The sequence below is a fragment of the Labrus mixtus genome, chromosome 6, assembly GCF_963584025.1.
Source record: "Labrus mixtus chromosome 6, fLabMix1.1, whole genome shotgun sequence".
Classification (NCBI taxonomy): domain Eukaryota; kingdom Metazoa; phylum Chordata; class Actinopteri; order Labriformes; family Labridae; genus Labrus; species Labrus mixtus.
In genome coordinates, this window is record NC_083617.1 from 24,659,044 (window position 1) to 24,680,611 (window position 21,568).

Consider the following 21,568-nt stretch of genomic DNA (forward strand, 5'->3'; position numbering starts at 1 on the left):
CTTCCTGTCTCTCCGTGAGACGAGTTCATATCACACCTGTCCATTCTGGGTCAGAGAAATAATAATAATACATTTTTGTGGTGCGATTGAACTCTCTGAGATTTAGCTATTTGAGGAGAAGATATTTAACTTCTTAATATTATAATTATTATTATTATTATTAATATATTAACTTCTAACTAACCTTGTTTTGTTTATGATCAAATGTTTTTGTATTTAAGGGACGATGATGTAAAAATATTTACAGCAGAACACTATGAAGAATAAAACTCTCGGCCGCTTCACAAACAGAGGTCGATGCTGTCAGAGAAAGATCTTATACGTTCAGAATAAAATTCAGTGGACTACGTCTCTCAGACAGAGTCCAAAGAAAGAACTGGAGCACAAGAATCCCTTAAGGCAAATTAATTCATGTGCAAAGAATCAACATTTCAACGCACTGTGCCTTCCTCAGAGTCAAACAGTACAGGTTAAATACCCTCCTACTCACAGCGAGACATCACTCGTTGGTTAATGAAAGTTGGAGGTAAGCAGGGAAAAACAAAATACACACTTTCAGGAAATAAAAAGGAGACACTCTATTAAATGATAAAAAATTAAATATTGTCCTGAGAAATCTATCATTGCACATGCACATCTTTAAAACATCTATTGTTGCATATAAGACATTTTTTGCACATGTATGATAGAGCTCAACACTGAGGTTCCACAAGTAAAAACCACTGTTAATTTTCTCCATAGCCGATTGGATTATTCGCCATGATGTCATAACCATCACAAGTAGACTGACCACGAGCTACCTGAGTGTGAAGCGATGATTAACGCTCCTGTAGGAGACACAAGTTCATCTGATATCAACCCCCAAAAATAATGCACACTGTCCTGTACCTTTGACTTTTTCTCAGTGTCTTCAGCGCTGTTTTAATCCAGAATCAAATCATATCATCACGGGTATTGGGTTAGCTGGTTGTCATGGTTACATGCTTCAATCTCTTCATATAATTCCTATATATTTTGTGAAATGTCAACAGAGGATTTGAACCGCGGAAATGTATTTCCAGAACCAGAGCCGCCAATAAAGTGTGCGGTCTCTGTTGAGCTCTAATGCATAGAAGAGGTTTTTTGTACATGTGTGTGTGAGTAAGTCATGATGTGATATTATTGCTCACTTTGAGCTCCATAAATAAACGTTGTTTGTGGAGTAATGAGTGCATTCAGAGAGTTATTAGAGGGCTGTCGGGGGGGATCAGCGTTGTTTCCTTTCAGTGCCTCTTTCTCCTCTCGAGGGAAGACTTATCCAAACAAAATATTGCTTATGGATGTTTTTTTTTTTTTTAAACAGGATTAAAATGCTTTTGCTGGAAGCTTATAGTTTTCCGCCTTAATCCAAACTATCTCTCAGTAAGTTTGTAATTCACTCCCTGGTCGCTCCCCAGCCGCTCTTAAGTAGCGGCTATTAGCTCGCTTTGATTTATGCTCCTCTCAGAGTTCACAGCCCGGCTTCAGTGAAGGGGATTTCAGCTCTTTACTCCAAGGGTTCTGAAAGTCTTCACATTAGCTGTGACATGATGGAAAGCGGGCTCTCTCACATTCTCTGAGTGAATAATGTACACGATGTAAGAGTGCTGTGAGAGGACGTGATACTCAATGTGTGTGTGTGTGTGTGTGTGTGTGTGTGTGTGTGTGTGTGTGTGTGTGTGTGTGTGTGTGTGTGTGTGTGTGTGTGTGTGTGTGTGTGTGTGTGTGTGTGTGTGTGTGTGTGTGTGTGTGTGTGTGTGTGTGTGTGTGTGTGTGTGTGTGTGTGTGTGTGTGTGTGTGTGTGTGTGTGTGTGTGTGTGTGTGTGTGTTTGTGTTTCCAATCCAGCTGAGCTTCCAGCACAAGGTGGGGGTGCTTTACTGCAAGGCGGGGCAGAGCACGGAGGAGGAGATGTACAACAACGAGAGCGCTGGTCCGGCTCTGGAGGAGTTCTTGGATCTGCTCGGCCAGAGGGTGCGGCTCAAAGGCTTCACAAAGTACAGAGCTCAGCTGGATAACAAGAGTAAGATAAAACACACTTTCAACAGAGCGCAGCCCACACACTCCCAACGCTGCTGAGTGCAGATGTTCTCCTGTTCTTCATGTTGTTTTTTTATAAAGTCTATATCCTGTTTATTCAGTTACATCACCAACATACTGCTAGTCTGCACTGAAGCTTTATCTATTCCCTTTTTATTTGATCTTCCGCCTCTATCTCTCCTTTCTTTGTGTTTTAAAGGTCCAATCAGTAAGATGTGTAGTGAGTGATAAAATGACCTTACTATATGATCAGACATTAAAGAAACATGCTATGTTGAAGTGCTGGCTTCTCTGACAACAATGCAGCAGTCAGTATGTCCTCCTTCTAACTTTAGATTCTGCTCCTGAATGCTCTGGATTTGTTTGGACCAGAGAAGGTAGGCGGTTTTAAGGCACCCCCCCACACGGCCGTTTTGGACGTAGGAATGTTGTGCACGTTAAGATGAGGCGTCTCAAATTTCCATGTAAACACAATAAGAAACGACTTAAATACACAGAAGATGTTAAAACATGTGAACCTGTTGCTAACATGCCCGGCCTGCAGAATAAATAAATCTGAGTTCTGAGATCGTAACCTTTCTGTCCTGTGTTACAGCCGACTCCACGGGCACTCACTCCCTCTACACCACCTACAAGGACTACGAGCTGATGTTTCACGTGTCCACCATGCTCCCCCACACGCCCAACAACAGACAGCAGGTCAGTGAACACATCGTTTCCCCCCTCTCTCCTCCGACAGACCTCCATGTTTGTTTTTCTGTGTGTGTGGTGATGGCGGTCCCCGAGCAGCTTCCCTTTAAGGATATCTTCAATCCCTCAATCTCACTCTCTTTCCCGTCTCCCTCTGAGGCTCATTTTGCCACGGTAATGACCTATCAGTTGAAAGCATGAGTGTTGCCATGGTAACTGTACCCCATAGTAGGGTTTTTTAATCAATGCATCCCCAGGGGCTGGAACCTGTCGCGGTTTGAGACGGGGCCTCTGTGTCTGTCTGCGCTAACAAGTGGAATTAAGTGGATGTAGCTGTGGAGCGGCGGCCCCCATAAAGCTGCGATGGCTGAATGTATGGGCGTATTTTTAGAGCCCATAATAAAAACCTGCGGGTTTGACTCTGCAGAGAATTTAATGGTGAAGATACCAAGTGATGTGGTACGGATGGAGAGTGCGGAGACATGTGATCCGTCAGCATGTCAAACGTCTCATTGGCGGGATGTGAATGTTTTTCTTCCTCTTTTCTTCCCTCCTCCTCCTTTTGGATTTCATGGAGTGGAATAGTTTAATTTAATCCCCGCTGCTAATCTTCCAGCTCTCATCCTTTCATCCTTTTCAATTCACCTCTGTCCCCTCTAATCCCGGTTGTTTCGGGCTCTTTCTGACCCTCGCTGACGACTTCATACAGGCCAAAGATCGAGGTTAACCGCCTGCTCGACGCAACAATGCAGGCAGGATGAATTAGGTTTGGAGGGAAAATGTCTGCTCCAGCAAAAAAACTGTGTCTCCTCCATCATTCAAAAAGACATTTATCTAAATTTAAACATCTGATTTTCGACATTTCCACATTTTACAGTTTGACATCCTGAAAATTTAAGGGCCCATATTATTTAAAATCCACTTCACCGTGTTTCTCTGACTCTAATATGTGTCTCTAGTCTGTCTACAAACCCCCCAATGATGAGAAAAGTCCATCCTCTCCGTCTTTTGCCTGCTCCACTTTTCAGAAAATGTGTGCTCTAACAGGCCGTTTGGAGATTTTCCCTTCATGACATCACAAAGGGCAGTAACCCCTCCCCCAGGTGGGTGACACTCCCACAGCTAGGTGTTTGTTCTGCCCTCTGAGTCTGCCTTCTTACTGTGAACAATAGGGCATGGAGCGAGAAAGACAGAGACAGCCAAGCCCTTCCAGAGAGGGGGCGTGGTCAGACACAGCTCATTTACATATTTAAAGGTACAGACACAGAAACAGCCTGTTCTGAGCAGGGCTGAAATAGAGGAGTTTATAGGCATACCTTTACACACCATGATGCCATCAGCTGCTGCGTAGATGGAGCAGTCATCTGCTAACACACAGTGATATATCTTTTAAACCGTCTTTATAACCTTTAATATTTCCATGGCAGAAGTGAGCTGATCTTATCTGAAAGAAAGAATGCAGGGTTTTGAATCTTTGCACTCTCGACCTAACACATACCATTCACCTCCTCTACACGACCCTCCTCTTCTTGTCTTTGACTCTTTTTCTTTCTCCCTTCTTTTGCAGTTACTAAGGAAGCGGCACATCGGGAATGATATCGTCACCATCGTGTTCCAGGAGCCCGGGGCCCTTCCCTTCACTCCCAAACACATCCGCTCTCATTTCCAACATGTGTTTGTCATCGTCAAAGTCCACAACCCGTGCACTGATAACGTCTGCTACAGGTAAGGAGATTACTGCAGGCTGCAGAGCGCTCTCTCTCTCTTTCTCTCTCTCTCTCTATCTCTCTCTCTCTCTCTCTCTCTCTCTCTCTCTCTCTCTCAGATATTTCACTCCTTACCTCTGGACTTGATGCAGAATAATATCCCTCCAGACGATTTATGGGAACGTGCTTATCTATGGATGTGCTCTGCATAAATCTTTTCTTGCCAAATGGCTCTCCATGAACTTTTAAGGGCACTTCATTTAAAAGAATAATAATAATAGGCTGCTGAGAGCTGCCTGTGGTTCGTTTGATCTGCTAGGTGATGATACAGTTATTATCTTCAGAGACACCTTGAAATTATAACTTACGACTCTCTCTGCGACGGATAGTGAAGTCAAGACGGCTCGTTTTAATAACAGAGCATGTGTTGAACAGAGAGAGAGATTAGTCTGAGCTGCTGCTAACACAAATGAACACTGAAATAGTTTCTCATTAAAGTCACACTTTCATATTCTTATGTCTCTCTGAGCGGCTCCCACTTCATGTTATTAATATTTCCTTCCTGTGTCTCCAGCGTGTCCGTGTCCAGGTCTAAAGACGTGCCTCCGTTCGGCCCTCCCATTCCCAAGTCTGTAACCTTCCCAAAGTCGGCCGTTTTCAGGGACTTCCTGCTCGCCAAGGTCATCAACGGCGAAAACGCAGCGCACAAGTCGGAGAAGTTCCGGGCGATGGCGACTCGAACGCGGCAGGAGTACCTGAAGGACCTGGCCGAGAACTTTGTGAGCACGACGACGATAGACAACGCCGTCAAGTTCAGCTTCATCACGCTGGGCGCCAAGAAGAAGGAGAAGGTGAAGCCGAGGAAGGACGCACATCTGCTCAGCGTGGGAGCCGTCACCTGGAGCGTGCGGGCGCGGGACTTCGGCCAGTCGGCGGACGTGGACTGTCTGCTCGGCATATCTAACGAGTTCATCGTGCTGATCGAGGAGGAGTCTAAAAACGTGGTGTTCAACTGCTCCTGTCGGGACGTCATCGGCTGGACCTCGGGGATTATGAGCATTAAGATCTTCTACGAGCGCGGGGAGTGTGTCATGCTGTGTGCTCACGACAACTGTGGGGAGGACATCCGGGAGATGGTGCAGAGACTGGAGGTAAGATCATTAAAGTCTGAGCTGTAATAATCTCTGTCATCTCACATGTCTTAATGAGAGCCGGATGAGACCGCACAGAGGTCCAGATGATCCCCTATAGGTCAGGTCGTCAGTATAAGAACTAAATCATTCTGCAAGAAGATTTCAGAGAACAATGATGATGATCAGCTTTTAAAACATTTCATCCACCCAGTGGCGATTCTACAGTCCAATGGGGCCCGAGGCAAAAATTCATTAGGGGGCCTCCAAACAGCGTTTATCACCACCAGTGTTCCAATTCTTACTCCTCTTCCTTTTTGTTTCTTTCTTTGCTCCTTTGCAGGGCAACAAGAATATGTGCTGTCAGAAGGGGCCCCCTTAGGGAGGTTCCTACTGTCATTGGAACATTTTTCACATTTTAAGCCGCTGCTGTGGTGCAAAGTTTGTTGGCCCTCGAGGCCCCCCTTACTGGCCTGGGGCCCCGAGCAGTTGCCTGCCTTGCCTGTTGACAAGCAGCGCCTCTGCATCCACCCCACAGAGCACAGCACGTTTAGATACTGACACACCTTTTCTGTACAACACACACACACATCTTTAGTTACAGTTTCTGCAGATAATCACAGAATCTGTATGGTACATGGTGTTAAGTGTTGGACATGATCTGGTTTCCGTTTGTAGTTGTTGTCCAGAGTTTGTCTGCACGCTGTTTGTGTGGAGAACAAAACGGGCAGAATGTAATCCACAGTCATTCTGGATCTCATTGGTTATTATCGTAAACCTTTGTAGCTCTGTGAGCAGACAAAGTTGAGTTAACATTCAGACGTCATCTCTCTACTCTAACTCCGTTCTCACTTTCTCAAGTTGCTCTTCAGACTGAAACGAAGCCGACGACTGGAGAAGGAAGTCTCGGCCAGAAATCATTAAATGCTAAAGCTAAAAGAAACAATAGCTGACTAGTGTGTTCAATGATTCAGAGCCGCGAAAACAACATTTTAAGACAGTTACTTTGTTTAATTATGATCTGAATCTTAAAACTTATAATAGATTAACAAATTGCATCCTCATTAATGAGTCTGCTTCATAAAACACATGAAAACACAGGTGGTAACAGCTTCAGGCCGCTCGTCATAATTAGGTTTTTACGGCGAGCTTGCAGCCATTTGTCCTCGTTACAAAAGCTTGCAGCTTCCTTCTCTGTCCTTGTTGTATCCAGGACAGAAACAGTGTTTATTCAAACATGTTGATCATGTCTCTATATTTTTATTCCAGACACCAGATTAAGTTTTTATTGCAGATGTTCAGAGCTCAAGTGCTTCGTTTGGCTATCCCACAAAAGATAGTTTTTGGGCCAGTTTTGCCTTTATTAGAAGGACAACTGAAGAGAGAGAGTGGGAGGAGAGGGTGGGGTGGGGAGATGACGTGCAGCAAAGGGCCGGGGTCAGATTCAAACCCACGGCTGCTGTGACAAGGACTATATCTTCTGCACGTTGGTGTGTATAAGAAAATCCAGACTGTTTCTCTTATGCATGGTCCGTTCATCTTCACCATTTCCACCTCTTTCAGCCTCGGTCGCTCATTTCGCCTTGGTCACTCTTCCAGATGTGGTGACTCTTTTAGCCTTTGTCACTCTTTTAGCTTTGGACGCTCTTTCAGCTTTGGACGCTCTTTCAGTTTTGGACGCTCTTTCAGCTTTGGACGCTCTTTCAGCCTTGGACGCTCTTTTAGCTTTGGACGCTCTTTCAGCATTGGACGCTCTTTAAGCATTGGTCGCTCTTTAAGCATTGGTCGCTCTTTAAGCATTGGTCGCTCTTTTAGCATTGGACACTCTTTTAGCATTGGACACTCTTTTAGCATTGGACACTCTTTAAGCATTGGACGCTCTTTAAGCATTGGTCGCTCTTTAAGCATTGGACACTCTTTAAGCATTGGACACTTTTTAAGCATTGGACGTTCTTTAAGCATTGGTCGCTCTTTAAGCATTGGACACTTTTTAAGCATTGGTCGCTCTTTAAGCATTGGTCGCTCTTTAAGCATTGGTCGCTCTTTAAGCATTGGACACTTTTTAAGCATTGGTCGCTCTTTTAGCATTGGTCACTCTTTTAGCATTGGTCACTCTTTTAGCTTTGGTTGCTCTTTTAAACGACACTCCTCTCTTTGTCGTACATATCAGGGACGTCACAGTGGTTAGCTCGATGAGCTCGTCTCTTCTCTGTCCAACAGACATAGTTGGGAGAAACGTTGGGTGGATCCTGGTTCATGCCTTTAGTCCTGCTGGGCCACCATAGAGCCCCCTGTGTCATATTTCTTTGTCACATTTCCTCCAGCTTAAACACCTTTTTCTTATCTTATAGCGGCTTGAGTTTTGTTGTTCTTTACTAAATCCAGCCGACAAACTGAACTCTAAGTAACACCAGTAAAACATGGTGTGTGATCTATCCTCAGAATCACTCAGTAAATCTCTTCTGACTGTTTTCACACGCAGCTGCACACCATGGGAAGAAAATGGCGGCTTTGACTTTAAATGGAGCAGGGAGGTATTTGACTTTGGGATATTTGTGGTCTCTCTGCGGTGGAACAATGCATTCTGAAAATATTGCCTTTACCATCGCAGCTTTACTTCTGACCACAAGCCGTGTTATTTGATTTCACCATTATGTCAGCAGAACTGATGCTTTCCTAACTTATATCCATCCTGTCAAGTTTGATGTGTCGCAACTCGACTCACAACTCCACAGTTTTATTTTCTTTTGCTCCTTGCAGAATGTTTCAGGGACAGGAGCGTCACTTCAATGTGAAACTGTGAAGTCCACAGAGTCCAGAGAGGATTACAGACCTCCTGCTTTCTTTGGATCATCACTCAGAATCAGACAAGCTTTACGGCCAAACGTCTGAGTCACATGAGTACAGATGTTTTTCAGCTTGGGGTAAACTATTATCAAACATCGTAGTGTTTTCATTCAAAAATAACAAAGCCTCCTCCTGCAGCTGACGCTTTGTTTAACGCAGGGAAAAGCTGTGTTTCCCCTGCAGGAACCTTCCCCTGAGACCAGGGGCTTTTGGAGGAACTTGAGGGGTTTCCAATGCGGGGGCCAGGCTCAGAATGAAGTCTAACAGGCTTTATTTAACCCCCAAAAGATTTGTGCATCGGGGAAATGGATGTTTTTGAAAGTGCAGGGACTTTGACTGTGGCCCTTGGACGACAAACATTTCTGATTAGTCAAGCATTTGTAGTTTTTGGAAGATTGGCGGAGCAGAAAGTACACAGAATAACTTCAAGTCTCAGCGAGTGTATTTCTATGTTTGTAGTTGAAATGATCTCAGTACATGTAATGTAAGCCACATTCCTCTGACTCGTTCAGATCGACATCTTATTTCAACATATGACAAGCACAGAATGAAGCCTGCATTGCCTGTAAGGAGGTAAATCATCTACCTGGAGAGAGAAGGAGGCGGCAAGTTTTTCCCTTGAGGACATCAGGCTGCAAGCCAGCCGTAAAAACCTAAATCTGGTTACTCAGTTGATTGATGATCCTCTGTATCTTTTGGAGAAAGTAGTAATCTCAGTCTGGCCAATCATTGAACACATTGATCAGCTGTCGTTTCACAAAATCACAGTCTCAGTTAGCGATGGCCTATTCTTTTTTTTTAGTCCATAAAAGATTGGAACGATGCTCTGAAAACGGGGTTGTCATGTCAGTCGTTCCACATTCAGACAACAACATCTTGAGAACAACTGCAGTGGACCTCAATGCAGGATTGCAGGTGTGTTCGGTTTACATGTTTTAAGAGAGTTATGCAGCTCTGACAGTTTTTATCAATCTGAAACACTAAAGGATTAAAGGGATGTAATCTAGGTTTTACCTAGGTCTGCCCCCAAAAAAGTCTCTGTTTCCTCTCCTCGCCTTTAAAACTGGGTTGCTGTCCTGTTTAAGAGCGCCCCCCCACCCCCCGTCTGCTTTAAAGGTCTTCACATCTCATTTGAGGCTTGAAGAACCTTTAGGTCCTAAAAATACGCTTCTGGGACTTTTGGTGGAAATGGGACTCGTAGATTAACGATAATGTGATCTGAAGTGTTCTTAATGTTTCAGATATCTGGGTGCAGGTAGGAGGGGGAGGAGGAGGGGGAGGAGGCCTCTTAAACAGGACAGTAACCCAGTTTTAAAGGCGAGGAGAGGAAACAGAGACTTTTTTGGGGGCAGACAGACTAAGAATAGAGGACACAGAGCTCAGCCACTCAGCCCATGTTCTCCTCTTATCCCCGTTTTCTACTCCTGCTTTTTCCATCTGTACGACTCCTTTGGCTTCAGATGCATTGTGGGTCAGGTGGCTCTGAGAAAATAGATGAAAACACCTGGTTCCTCCACCGCCCGGGAACTGGCATCCCGTGCCTTTTCTTTCCGCTGCTTGTGTTCCTGTATAAGCTTGCTGTTCCTCTCTTGAGTTTCCACGGTTTGTTTACTGAACCTCTAATCAGGCAGCTCTTTGTTTCCATCAAACAGAGAGAGTTTGATTCCTGAAATCCAAGCCTGAGCTGTGCATGGCCTTATTTCTGCTTCCATGGTTTACTTCTAACAGTCTTTAGTTCTCCCAAAGAGAAACAAGCCGGGATATGATCTGTGTTAGCATCCATTCTGTGATCAAAACACCAGCAAACTGCATCATTTTGAGGAGTTTAGACTGAGATTCTTGCACGCTTAAAGATGATTTCCCCCCCAAAGAGCCCAGAAAGTAGTCACCTCTGAAGAATTTACCATAATTCATCTTTAAAGGACACGGATGTCATTCAGCGTCTCGGCTCATCATGAGAAAGGACAGAGCAGGATACATTAGCATTTCTGATTAGCCAAAGGACATCGGCTCCTCATTCACTATGCTAATATCCCCTCACATGTTCAGTCCTCTCACCCCCGGGGATTTGAGAGAGTTTTGTTACAGTTAAAGCTCACAATGAGACGGTGAAGCTGCAGCAGTCGGCGCAGTCGGGTTCGAGCTGACGGTGCAAACTTTGTCCCAAAGGTGTCCGCAACGTCGACTCGAGTCGTGTTTCATTAGGAGGATTTACAGGCTGCCGGAACTGTGATGTCATGTGAACCAGAGGGAACAGTTTGCCCACAGAAACGCACACAGAGGAGCCTCATGTGAGAGCTCGACTAAAAGCTTTGTGATAACGTCGAGCTCTCCAGGGTGTCGCTGAGCCGGGCGGCCGGGTGTTCAGCCTTTATGAGACAAGGCGTCTTGGCTTGGTGCTTTTTATTCTCCTTTTTAGTTCCTTTCATAAAGAAATCTGAGTCTCTTCAGCTGTTTTCACACATGCACTCCTGAAAAATTCAAGACTTTCAGGAGGCAAAACATGATGCAAAAAAGAGGTTGACATGAAAGTCAAGAAGCCTTGTCTCATGCACGTCTCCTGAGGTAAGAAGCAGCAGAGCCCTCTATATGACGCTATAATGACAATATGTGTCTTCATATCAATGCTACGTGTAGTTGAACAGAATCTCAATGTGAACTAAAGAGTGGAGAAGAACATACTGGAGAACAGGAAACATAATTCAGCAGGTTCATTAGAGCACGGAGATGGTAGAGGTGGCGTGCAGACAGTCTATGGTCGTGCAGTGATCACAGGGAATAAACATCACCACCCCCTCCCACTCGCTCCAGGTGAATTCTCCTGATTATATCCTGCTGTGTTCTCACATCAGCTCACTCTGACTTTCTGCAGAATAAATACGAGGAGGCTGGAGGAGAAACTCCAGGTGAAGAGAGAAACATTCATCTGTTTGTGTTCACACATGACGCTCAGTCTGGAAATGTCAAAGTCCAATCACTGTACGCTCTTTAATCAGCATCTTTAAGGATCGCTGTGTCATCTGTGAGTTCACCGTCATCTCCTCTCTCCTCGTTAACTCGCTCGACTCAGACGTTAATGACAGCGTGTCGTCGTTGTCAGATCGTCTTCTGACTGTCAGACTCCGACTGAAGGTCAACACCAACAACTCCACATGACAACACATCAGACGGCGTTCGTTTTCCTCGGGGCAGCGCTCTAGTTTAACTAACAACAATCGTTTAGACGTGTGAGGAAACATGTTAGTCAGCCGGACACATGTACCACAGACTATGAATGTGAGAGTCCATGAAACAGTCTGTAAAGCTGTAAACATGACGGGATTAGCAGGAATGCTAGCTGTGCTCCCATGCAGGTTACAGGAAACAGGAACCAACATATTGATAGGCAAAGAGAACATTGTGCAGTGTTTATAGTTATTACGATCATAGTTGTGGTTTGCTTTGCGTCATAGTTTGAGTCGTTGTTAAAAGTGAAATTTGAGGTAGACTCTCTCACTCCTCTCCTGTTCTCTCACACCAGAACCAGCGCCCGTCTCCTGTCCTCAGTTAATGAAGTTTGAGGGAGGTGTCTCACTGCGGGCTCCATCACGGTTGTCTCGGCCTCCTCTCTCTCTCTCTCACAGCGGGTTGGATTTCTGCCTGTGTGAGAATCTGGCCGAGTGTTGACAGGCTGCAGTCTGAGTTAATGTGTCCCTGAAACCAGCTGCCACTCCGAGGCGAGCCGAGGCACTCACCCACAACTAAAGCGGGACTAATCAGACGGTTGATTAAAAGCTGATTGGATGCAGTGTGAGATTTCTCATCGGTGTCACATGAAAGCGAAGAGGAAAAACGACCGGTGCTGCAGTGTACCCACAGCCTTACATAAACTCACTCACTTCATGTCATCAGGGTGAACTCTGGATGAGCTGCTTCTGCTCTTTTTACCTCTGTCTGCTGGTTGCGTGATTCACTGAAATGTTGCAGCTGAAGCGAGAGGGGTTGCCTGAACTTTAGCTGAACCTGAAATGCATTAAAGCAGCGGCTTAGCCACCGCTGAGCAAAGTGAGCGACTTAATTTGCATGCAGGGACATGATTGGACCAGAACCAACTTTTTAGTTTCATCCAAGCACGCAATTGGACGAGCGTGGCCGTCCTCCAAGAACCCAATGGGTGAAGTCTCAAGTCTGTGGCTGCGGAGTCCAGAGCGGCAACGAGAGGATGAAAAGATTTAGGATGTGAACGAGTGTTTTCATCAGCTGCATGTTGATGCAGATTAAACGTAGGCGTATAAACGTTGAGTCTTTTTATGAGTGAACCCGGGTTAATAGATTTAGTCCTGTGGACAAATCGGTATCTCGGCGTTCAATTTGATCCTAATCCCCCCTCACAACCCCCACAGAGCTGCTAAAGTTAGTGTTTCCTTATAGACAGGTGTGTATTCATGTGTGCACGGACATGTGTGTCGAGCTGTCTGTGTGCAGCGCTGAGGCTAATTCAGTTAGCTCTGTGATGTGCCCTCTCATTAACTTCCATTTGGAACGCTTCTCTGAATTAGCCAAACAAACACGCTCCTGCTTTCATCTTTTTCCTCGTGTGTGTTTCTGTTAGAAAAGCTGCTCAGATCTATCAGAAAACATGACTGTTTTACAAAACACGACATCAGAGAATCTTATAACCGTCCTCTCTCCTTTACCAGTTCTTCCCTCTTTACTTTTCTTGTTTGTACAGAAGATGAGAGATAGGACAGTGGATAGAGTCTGAAATCAGGGAGTAAGAGAGTAGGGAATGACATGTGGGAAAGAAGCCACAGGTCGGATTTGAACCTGGGCCGATGGGGCGTGCACTCTAATCACTGCCCCACCAGCGCCCCGAATAATCGTCCTCTTTTGTCTCTAATAAAACGTTTTTCTTTCTCTTCCAGATCACCACCAGAGGTTGTGAGACGTCAGAGATGACCCTGCGTCGGAACAGCCTCGGGCAGCTCGGTTTCCACGTGAACTTTGAAGGCATCGTGGCCGACGTGGAGCCCTTCGGCTTCGCCTGGAAGGCCGGGCTGAGGCAGGGCAGCCGGCTGGTGGAGATCTGCAAGGTGGCCGTCGCCACTCTGACACACGAGCAAATGATCGACCTGCTGCGCACGTCCGTCAGCGTCAAAGTGGTCATCATCCAGCCGCATGAGGACGGCACACCAAGGAGGTAAACACACGTTTGTTTACTGATTTTCATCTGAAATCTGACACCTGAATGAAAATCTACAGACGATGAGAGGCGTTCCTTAAGCTGCGGTTAGTTCACAGGAGGTGAAGACAAACTTTAGATCTGTTCATGCAGAACTACAGAAAGGTGTTTTAAAATAGACTCTGGTGAAGTTAGAGTTGGTCTGTAACTGGTTTCTTGCACTAAAAGTTTTCCATCCAGGCTCTGAAAAGTCTTCACAGTATGAAAATTGAAGGAGTTTTCTTCACTTCTTGAAGCATCCAGACGTTGTCTTCCTCTTATTGCTCGTCTTTCATGATGTGCCTTCGTGAAAACACCAAGAAAAGGTCTTCTTTTTGTGCTGTGTCTTCTGTTTTTTTGTGAAGTCGGGGACGTGCAGTTTGCAGAAAAAAGAAATGCATTGAAGCTCGGCTTGTTTTGAAAATGTGGAGACATTTGAGTTAAGACGTAAAAGAAACCGTCAAAATAAATGCAAAAAGTAAAGAACGTGTTCCTGAACTCTCTGCAGAAACAGAGATTTTTGTTCTTTCCAAACTGTATGAACTCCTAATAGAAGACTTTTTTTTATGTGATGAATGAGTTTGACATTTGCTCTCCTGTCTGAGACGATTAGCATAAAGAAATGCTTACTTTCTGTTTTTGTAGAAGCACCGAGGTTTCTGTTTTTCTCCCTCCAGAGAGGATGCTCTCTCTCTCTCTCTCCCTCTTTCTCCCTCTCGCTCTCTCTCTCTCGCTCTCTCTCCCTCTCTCCCTCTCTCCCTCTCTCCCTCTCTCCCTCTCTTTATCTCTCTCTCCCTCTCTTTATCTCTCTCTCCCTCTCTCCCTCTCTCCCTCTCGCTCTCTCTCCCTCTCTTTATCTCTCTTTCCCTCTCTTTATCGCTCTCTCTCTCCCTGTCTTTATCTCTCTCTGTCTCTCTCTCCCTCTCTTTATCTCTCTCTCTCTCTCTTTCCCTCTCTTTATGTCTCTTTAGCTCTCTCTCTCTCTCTTTGTGTTGACGTGGTGTTGTTGCAGGAGAAACTTCCAGCAGGCCTGTGGAGTCACACAGACACGGGCAGTCAGCGTTTCTCACTAATGATAATGAGAGGAGTGCTTTTGATTAATGGCTCATCTCTCGCTCTCTTTGTCCGACAGCTCTCATTTCCAGATTGCTTTTTTTTTTTTTCTAACCTCGCCAGATCATCTCTTCAGCCATTAGTGGGGGAGTGTTGGGCTTTCTAGAGACACACCCCCGTGGAGAGGCTCCGTCATATTGAATCACATCACGCTGTATTTTATACAAAGATGTTGTAGACGAGCTCTTCAGTGAGGAAGAGTTGAAGTTGTGTGTGAATCTCTGGTTCTGAAACACAGCTGCTCGTTGTGTCTGTGAGAGACGGAGCGCTCACATCCATCACTCTGTCACGCTCACATTGTCGACAGCTTTGTTTTGGTTTTGCTTCAGGCTGACAGATTTGTGTCCGAGCTAACGCTCCTCTCACTTTGTGTCAGAAAACCTCAGCAGAATGACTCGACAGTCTGCAGAGAGAATATCTCGACTTCCTTCTCTTTCTCATTTCAATGTGATCCTCCTGTTGTTGACTCATTAACTCGATTATAATCTCTCTTCACCTTTGGATGAATGTGCGGTTATAAAGTTAAGCCTAGTCTGTCTACAAACCCCCAAATGATGAGAAAAGTCCATCCTCTCCGTCTTTGGCCTGCTCCACTTTTCAGAAAATGTGCTCAAACGGGGCGTTTGGAGATTTTCCCTTCATGACATCACAAAGGGCAGTGACCCCTCCCCCAGGTGGGTGACACTCCCACAGCTAGGTGTTTGTTCTGCCCTCTGAGTCTGCGTTCTCACCATAAACAATAGGACATGGAGCGAGAAAGACCAAGTACACCCAAGCCCTTCCAGAGAGGGGGCGTGATCAGACACAGCTCATTTACATATTTAAAGGTACAGACAAAGAAACAGTCTGTTCTGAGCAGGGCTGAAATAGAGGGGTTTATAGGCATGTTCTAAATCCACTCTGATCCTGTATTTGATCAAGAAACTTCACAGACATGCTTTGGGGAACTCTGAGACTTATTTAAACTGGATGAAGAGGAGGAGAATATGTGACCTTTAATATTATGTGTGGCTTCTTAGGGCGCGGTCTCACTGGCCAGCCGTACCGTGCCCAAGCACGCTTCAACACTAAAGTCCAGTTCGTTTGACCAGTGTGACCGCTGCTCAGGCACGGTACACTGCCTTGGCTTTGGCACACTTCGGAGAGGTGTGCTTCAGCACGGTACACTTCATGCATGAGCACAAGCACGCGAGTACACAACGCTGACAGCCTTCATTATGGAGAAATCCAGAGTTTCATGGCTGTATCTGATTAACATGACTCAATATAAGACACAAAGTAGCTGTCATGTTCTCTGTGTTGTTCTCCGATGTGCGGGCGTCCGCACGTATATTTTATTTTTTTATTTATTTTTGGCTGTGTCTGATTAAAATGGCTTAAAATAAGCTGCAAAGTCAGTAAAGTAGCTGTCATGCTCTCTGTTTTTTTCTCTGATGTGCAGACGTGGACTCGACTGCGCGTCTCTTTTTCTCTCTCTCTCTCGTCCGCCTGTTTGTAAACTGAGCACGCTTCATAATAACAAAGTGTGCATGTGTTGTATTACGACGTTATGTACGTTATGTATGTTTTCTTGAAGTAAACATTGAAGCTGTCAATAATCGAGTGTGAGCCGCTTTTAAAAAAATCCAGAAAGATAAATCAGTTGAGTTAGATATTTAAAAGAATGCTTCTTCATACTCTGATGTTTGTGGATGGAGACTTTCATCTGTGATATGTTTGTTGTTGTTTTTACCCTTTTAAGCCAAATTTCCGGGCGTTTTGTGTATTCCTGTGTCTGTATATCAAAGCTGGTGTAGTATGTGCGTGTCGAACTGTGTTCAAACTTTGAATCGAGGCCTGGCAGCCGGGGGGACGAACATATTTGCTCCCCCAGATGGTGAGCTAACGCTGCTCGTCTGTGAATCCAACACAGCAGCCTCTCTGGCAGAACAGGCGTCTAATCCTCTTACCTCGATCTGCGATGATACACGATGATACAAATCATAATCGCTGCTCAGGGAGGCAGAAAGCAGACAACACGGACATCTTCCAAGAACCGGTTCTGTGTGTCGATGATGGCACGGCCGGCTCCCTGGAGGAGTGATTTCAGGGGGGGGGGGGGGGATTCTCTGACGGCGTGTGTGTGTGCCAGTTTGAAGACATCTGGCTCGGCTTCAGTTGCAGCACTGTGAGGATGCATCAGAAGGCGCTTAAAGACGGCCTCATAGATGCTCATGCTGCATTACACTGTGCACATAAGGATTCATCATATCATGCTGTATGTCCTTAATGGGTTCTTTGATGCATTATGCATTAAGCTTGACCCATATATGGTGTCGCTAGCACATGCATTTGGCAGATTAGCAGGTATTACAGCAGAAGTCTATACTGGTCCGAGCTGCTGATCTCCACTGGGAGATTTCACCTTCTTACTTAAAGCCACCAAAGTCCACAGTGACCCTCTCTCTCTCTCTCTGCTGTGTGGGGTCTTATTTACATAACCGTGAAGAGATGAAATGTCTATATTCAGACTATAGAACCTCTCACGTTCTTTTTCATCTTTGCATTTTCACTTTTTTAAAGCCAAATTCGGGAGTCTCTGAAAAACCCGCTTTCTCTTTTGTCAGGCCATGAGAACCAAAAGACTCCCTCTCCGTCTCGGGGTCCTGTGAATTTTCTCCCAAGGCTCCAACAAACCGAGAGGTGAGAGGTTAGGTGAAGAATCTCGAGGACCCTCGACTCTTTTTGGCCGCTGCGTCTTTGAGCTTTCTAAAGTGTTGCAGTCAACAATAAAGTGCTCCAGTTTCTCCGCTATTATCTCAAAGGAAAGGAATTCAGCGGGGGCCCGGACGCCCCCAGTCAGTCCCCTGTGGCCACAGAGAAGGGGGTTAGTCTAACAACAATGGACAAGAGTCTCATGACCTCCAGACAATGTGGCCCGGCTCCACACTGCTACTGTGACAAGGAAAAATGTTTTCATAAGCTCATGCTGGGGCTGCAGGCAGAGAGGGTCCTCTTTACTGGTTTTAAAACGTCAGATTGCCGTTTGATTTTTCAGCGAGGATTGAAGGGGTCGACTGTTTTTTTAAATGATGTTTGCAAGAAGAGGAGAATAGAATAGAATAGAATAGAATTACTTTATTGATCCCAAACTGGGAAATTGTGGCGTTACAGCAGCAGGTTGTCCAAACACACAATATGAGCAAAAAACACAATATTAGCAACTCTAAACATAATATAATATTAAATACAAAGTAAATAAGGACTAAAAATATCAAAACTAAGAATGGGAATATATACAACCAGGAGAAGCCTGAAGAGCCCTGTTAGCACTGTTTGCAGACACTCTGTTAAAGCTGTTTACGCCCTAAATGGTTTTAGCCCGCTCAGCCTTAAGCCAGCGGAGATATGCCTCTAATATTAGTCTAACCTGCTGCTGTATTTGTTTACACTGCAGGAAGGATGTGGTTGGAGCAGAGAGCAATAGAAGAGGCTTTTCAGTCATCGCTCTAAAAAGGCTTTAAACAAGTTCAACATGTTAGCCTGGGTATCCAGCTAACGAGGAGAAGATGAAAAAGATTAGCTCTGTGAAACGGGACGGTGCAGAGCATGCAGGGATCGTATATTTTAGGTCGTCAGAGACGGAGGAGTAAACACAGTTTGGATGTTTATGAGAAAACATTCAACCAGAAACTGAAACAAATGAGAGTCTGTGAAATTAGAAATGGATCCTTTTTATTTTTTATGTTCATGCACCTTTAAGCTGATAATGACAAAGATTCTGTTTGAGTGTGTGTGTGTAACCCCCCCCCCCCCGCTGATAATGAGTGTCCCCCGTGGACGTCAGATGTCCACTTGTGACCTTTACTTTGAAGTGTCATCAGACTTGTCATCATGGATTTTTATCTGGACTGAAGCTAAGCCGGATTTCTCACTTCTCATGCCGACACCCTGTGAAAAAGAGCCGAGCTCGCCCCCAAAAACTCACAGAACTTGCACCACAAATAGTTCAGATTAATCCCCCCGCAAGCTCTCCTCTTTTCTCTCCCCCCTTGCACTCTCTCCTTGTCACTCCCCCGTGCTCACCTCCTCTTCTCGCTCCTTTGGATCAGTTTCCAAAGAAATCAGTGAAAAGCTTTTCTTTTCAACCTCCCTCTCCTCTACAGTCTTTAAACTCCTCAGCTCACCTTCTCTTTTTTTTCTTTTTTTAAATGAACCTGGTCTCTGCGGTCTGAACGGGGCGGCAGGAGGTCAGCCCCTCTGTGGCTCTTTGCTGCCACACTGGCGCTGACGATGGGAATGGATTAGCATGTGGCTCAGTCTCTGGCCTGTCATCACAGCGACAGCTCTCCGGCCGAGGTCTAAGGTCCCGCCGTCACTCTGATCTATTGTGATTCTTTAAGAAACGTCGGCTGAAGGAGCTGATTGTTCTCGTCCAACACGCCACAAACTGCCACCAGCTCTTTATTTAAGATTTTAAATGATTATGAAAATAGCTTTTAATAAAAGCCATTTATCTCACCAATCCAGATTAACATATCACGATATGAAAAGCAAACAATTAGGCCTGAGTTCCTTATAACAAGTTTAAAAAATCAGCCAATGAGGCGAGAGGGTTGAGTTATCAAACTATTTTTTTTGTCTGCTTTTGCGTCACCATGGTGACGGCTGATATGAACCTTAAAGTGACATAAGCAAACATGCCTGGACTTCGTTGTCGCTCCATTATCCCGTGTTTCTTTCCATGTATTATGATTTTAGGGGTTTTTATCGATTGTTATTAGCTAACGTTTACAGTGGGATTTAAAAATGGAGGTTGGCGGCACTGGCGGGGCTCTTCTGGTGGACCAATCACTGCACACTTATGTCACTTAAGTCCCTCTTGTGCTGTGGGAGAGTACCTACTACTACCTATGAAAAACACCCTCCACTGATCCTGGATTTAAGTTCATGGTGTTGTGTAAGTCCATGAGGGCGGGGCTTACATATATATATGTATGACATAATAATAAAATCAAAACTTTAAACTTCATCAGAGAAGTTTAAAAGCAGTCCCAGAAGACTCTGGGAGCCGCTGATGGTTAGCTGAAGCTCGGCTCATCTGTTCACTCTTGCATGTTAAGAATCCAGCAGCAGAGGTTTGAAGGAGCTGTCATTTATAAATACTGCAAAACCCAACCAGTGGTGGAGGTTGTGTTCCTAAATTATTCCCCAGTAAGTCAGACGTAGATGTGTTTTAGTTGAGCGTATGTTGGTTTTAAGTCTCTATAAGCTTATTCTGACCACCATGGTTTCATTTATAGAGTTCAGCAGCAAGAGAGCAGACTCTTTTATTTCTCACTGCTACCCTGATGGAGGATTCTCGCAGACTCCAGCTCGAGTTTAACTGTCGACCAAACACTCGTTTCAGGCTCGCACTCCATGATTTATACACAGCCAGTCTAAATGCTCCTACACACGACAAACAAGAAGCCGTCTCCACAGTCGGCAGACCAAAAGGATTCCTAGCTGAGCCTTAAATATTCTCCTCTGAGGAGGAAAATTAAGATCATCGTCAGATCTTAAATTCTGATGCAAAGAGAAAGGAACAGCAGAGACCTTTTCCTGTTGACAAGCTGTGAGCGAGGTTTAACACACACACACACACACACAGTTAATCAAGGTAATGAGTGGGTCAGCAGCTCTCTTAGAAAAACAATTGACCAGCATTGGTGGAGGATTTAACACTCTTGTAAGCGTATTTTTCTTATGAGGGATTTTAAGAGCTCAGGTTCCACAGTCCGATTTTATTCAGGACATGAAGCCAATGCAAATGACCATGAACTGCAGTTCCTCCAGTGTCCACTAGAGTCTGTCTCCTGCAGTGAGTCAGTCCTCATAGAGCTCCATGTTAAAATAAACATGTTTACAGTCTGGTACTAAAACAGTTTGGGTCTCTAGATCTCATTTCTTTCTTCAACTGTACGGGCTGAATGTTTATACAACTCACCTGTTTACATTATATGAAGGCTCAAAGGGATGTAGAATTAGGGGGCGTGGCCTCTGTGAGTGACAGATGGGGCAGCTAGCTGTCTGCTAGGTGTCACCTCAGCTAATTCAGCTACAAGTACAAACTGGTGTTTGCAAACCCATTCCTTCTCTCCGGCTCCGACCTCTTGTCCAAATATGTTCACGTCTGGTGACAGAAAACCGACAGGGTGAAAGCCAAAATGCCAAATCTCTCCTTCAAGGCACACAAGAAACCGTTCACGTCCATGGTTTTATATTTTACGTCTCTGATCCTCTGATGCTGTCATGCCTCTCAATATTCTCACTGTCCCACATATCAAACCAGTGATGCATGCTACATATGTTCAGTAAATGAATCATGAAACCTGAAGAGTATGTAGAGTGTACCATTGATGGTCTTTCATCATGGATGAGATCAATTTGTGGATGACCAGATGTGAGAGACGGGCGACACGGTGGAGGAGGAGGAAGCGACAGACGATCTTGTGCTTAGATCTTCTAACACCAGCGGCTCTGGTGGGAGGCGGGCTGTAAACAGGCCAGCCGCCCGTGGCCCAGTTTGATGAGAAGGTCTCTGAGAACAGGAATACTCCCCCCCCCTTCCACCACGGCCTCTGCAATCAGCTGTGTGTACACATACGACCACATCAAAGCATGCACTGCTAACCCTAACCCTGGAAAATAGACTTTGGAGGTGGAGGGCGCTCTAATCTTTGGGTCACGCTTGAGATACTTTTGAAGATCTAGGGGAGCATCCTCACTCAGACCCAACACCCTGTAAGACCCCCACACACAAATCCCCCCCTCACAGATTAATGTTGCATGAAATGACATCACA

At 45.2% G+C, this 21,568-nt stretch overlaps 1 protein-coding gene across 5 annotated transcripts in view; it reads left to right on the forward strand.

Moving 5' to 3' along the window:
• LOC132975829 (signal-induced proliferation-associated 1-like protein 2) overlaps nucleotides 1–21,568 on the forward strand; it is a 115,097-nt gene that overhangs the window by 58,518 nt on the left and 35,011 nt on the right. For all 5 annotated transcript variants that reach the window (XM_061040653.1, XM_061040657.1, XM_061040656.1 and 2 more), the window contains exons 5-9: nucleotides 1,865–2,039; nucleotides 2,652–2,755; nucleotides 4,314–4,471; nucleotides 5,027–5,603; nucleotides 13,334–13,608. In XM_061040653.1, the coding sequence (XP_060896636.1) occupies nucleotides 1,865–2,039; nucleotides 2,652–2,755; nucleotides 4,314–4,471; nucleotides 5,027–5,603; nucleotides 13,334–13,608 (1,289 nt within the window). The remainder of the gene's footprint in view (nucleotides 1–1,864; nucleotides 2,040–2,651; nucleotides 2,756–4,313; nucleotides 4,472–5,026; nucleotides 5,604–13,333; nucleotides 13,609–21,568) is intronic.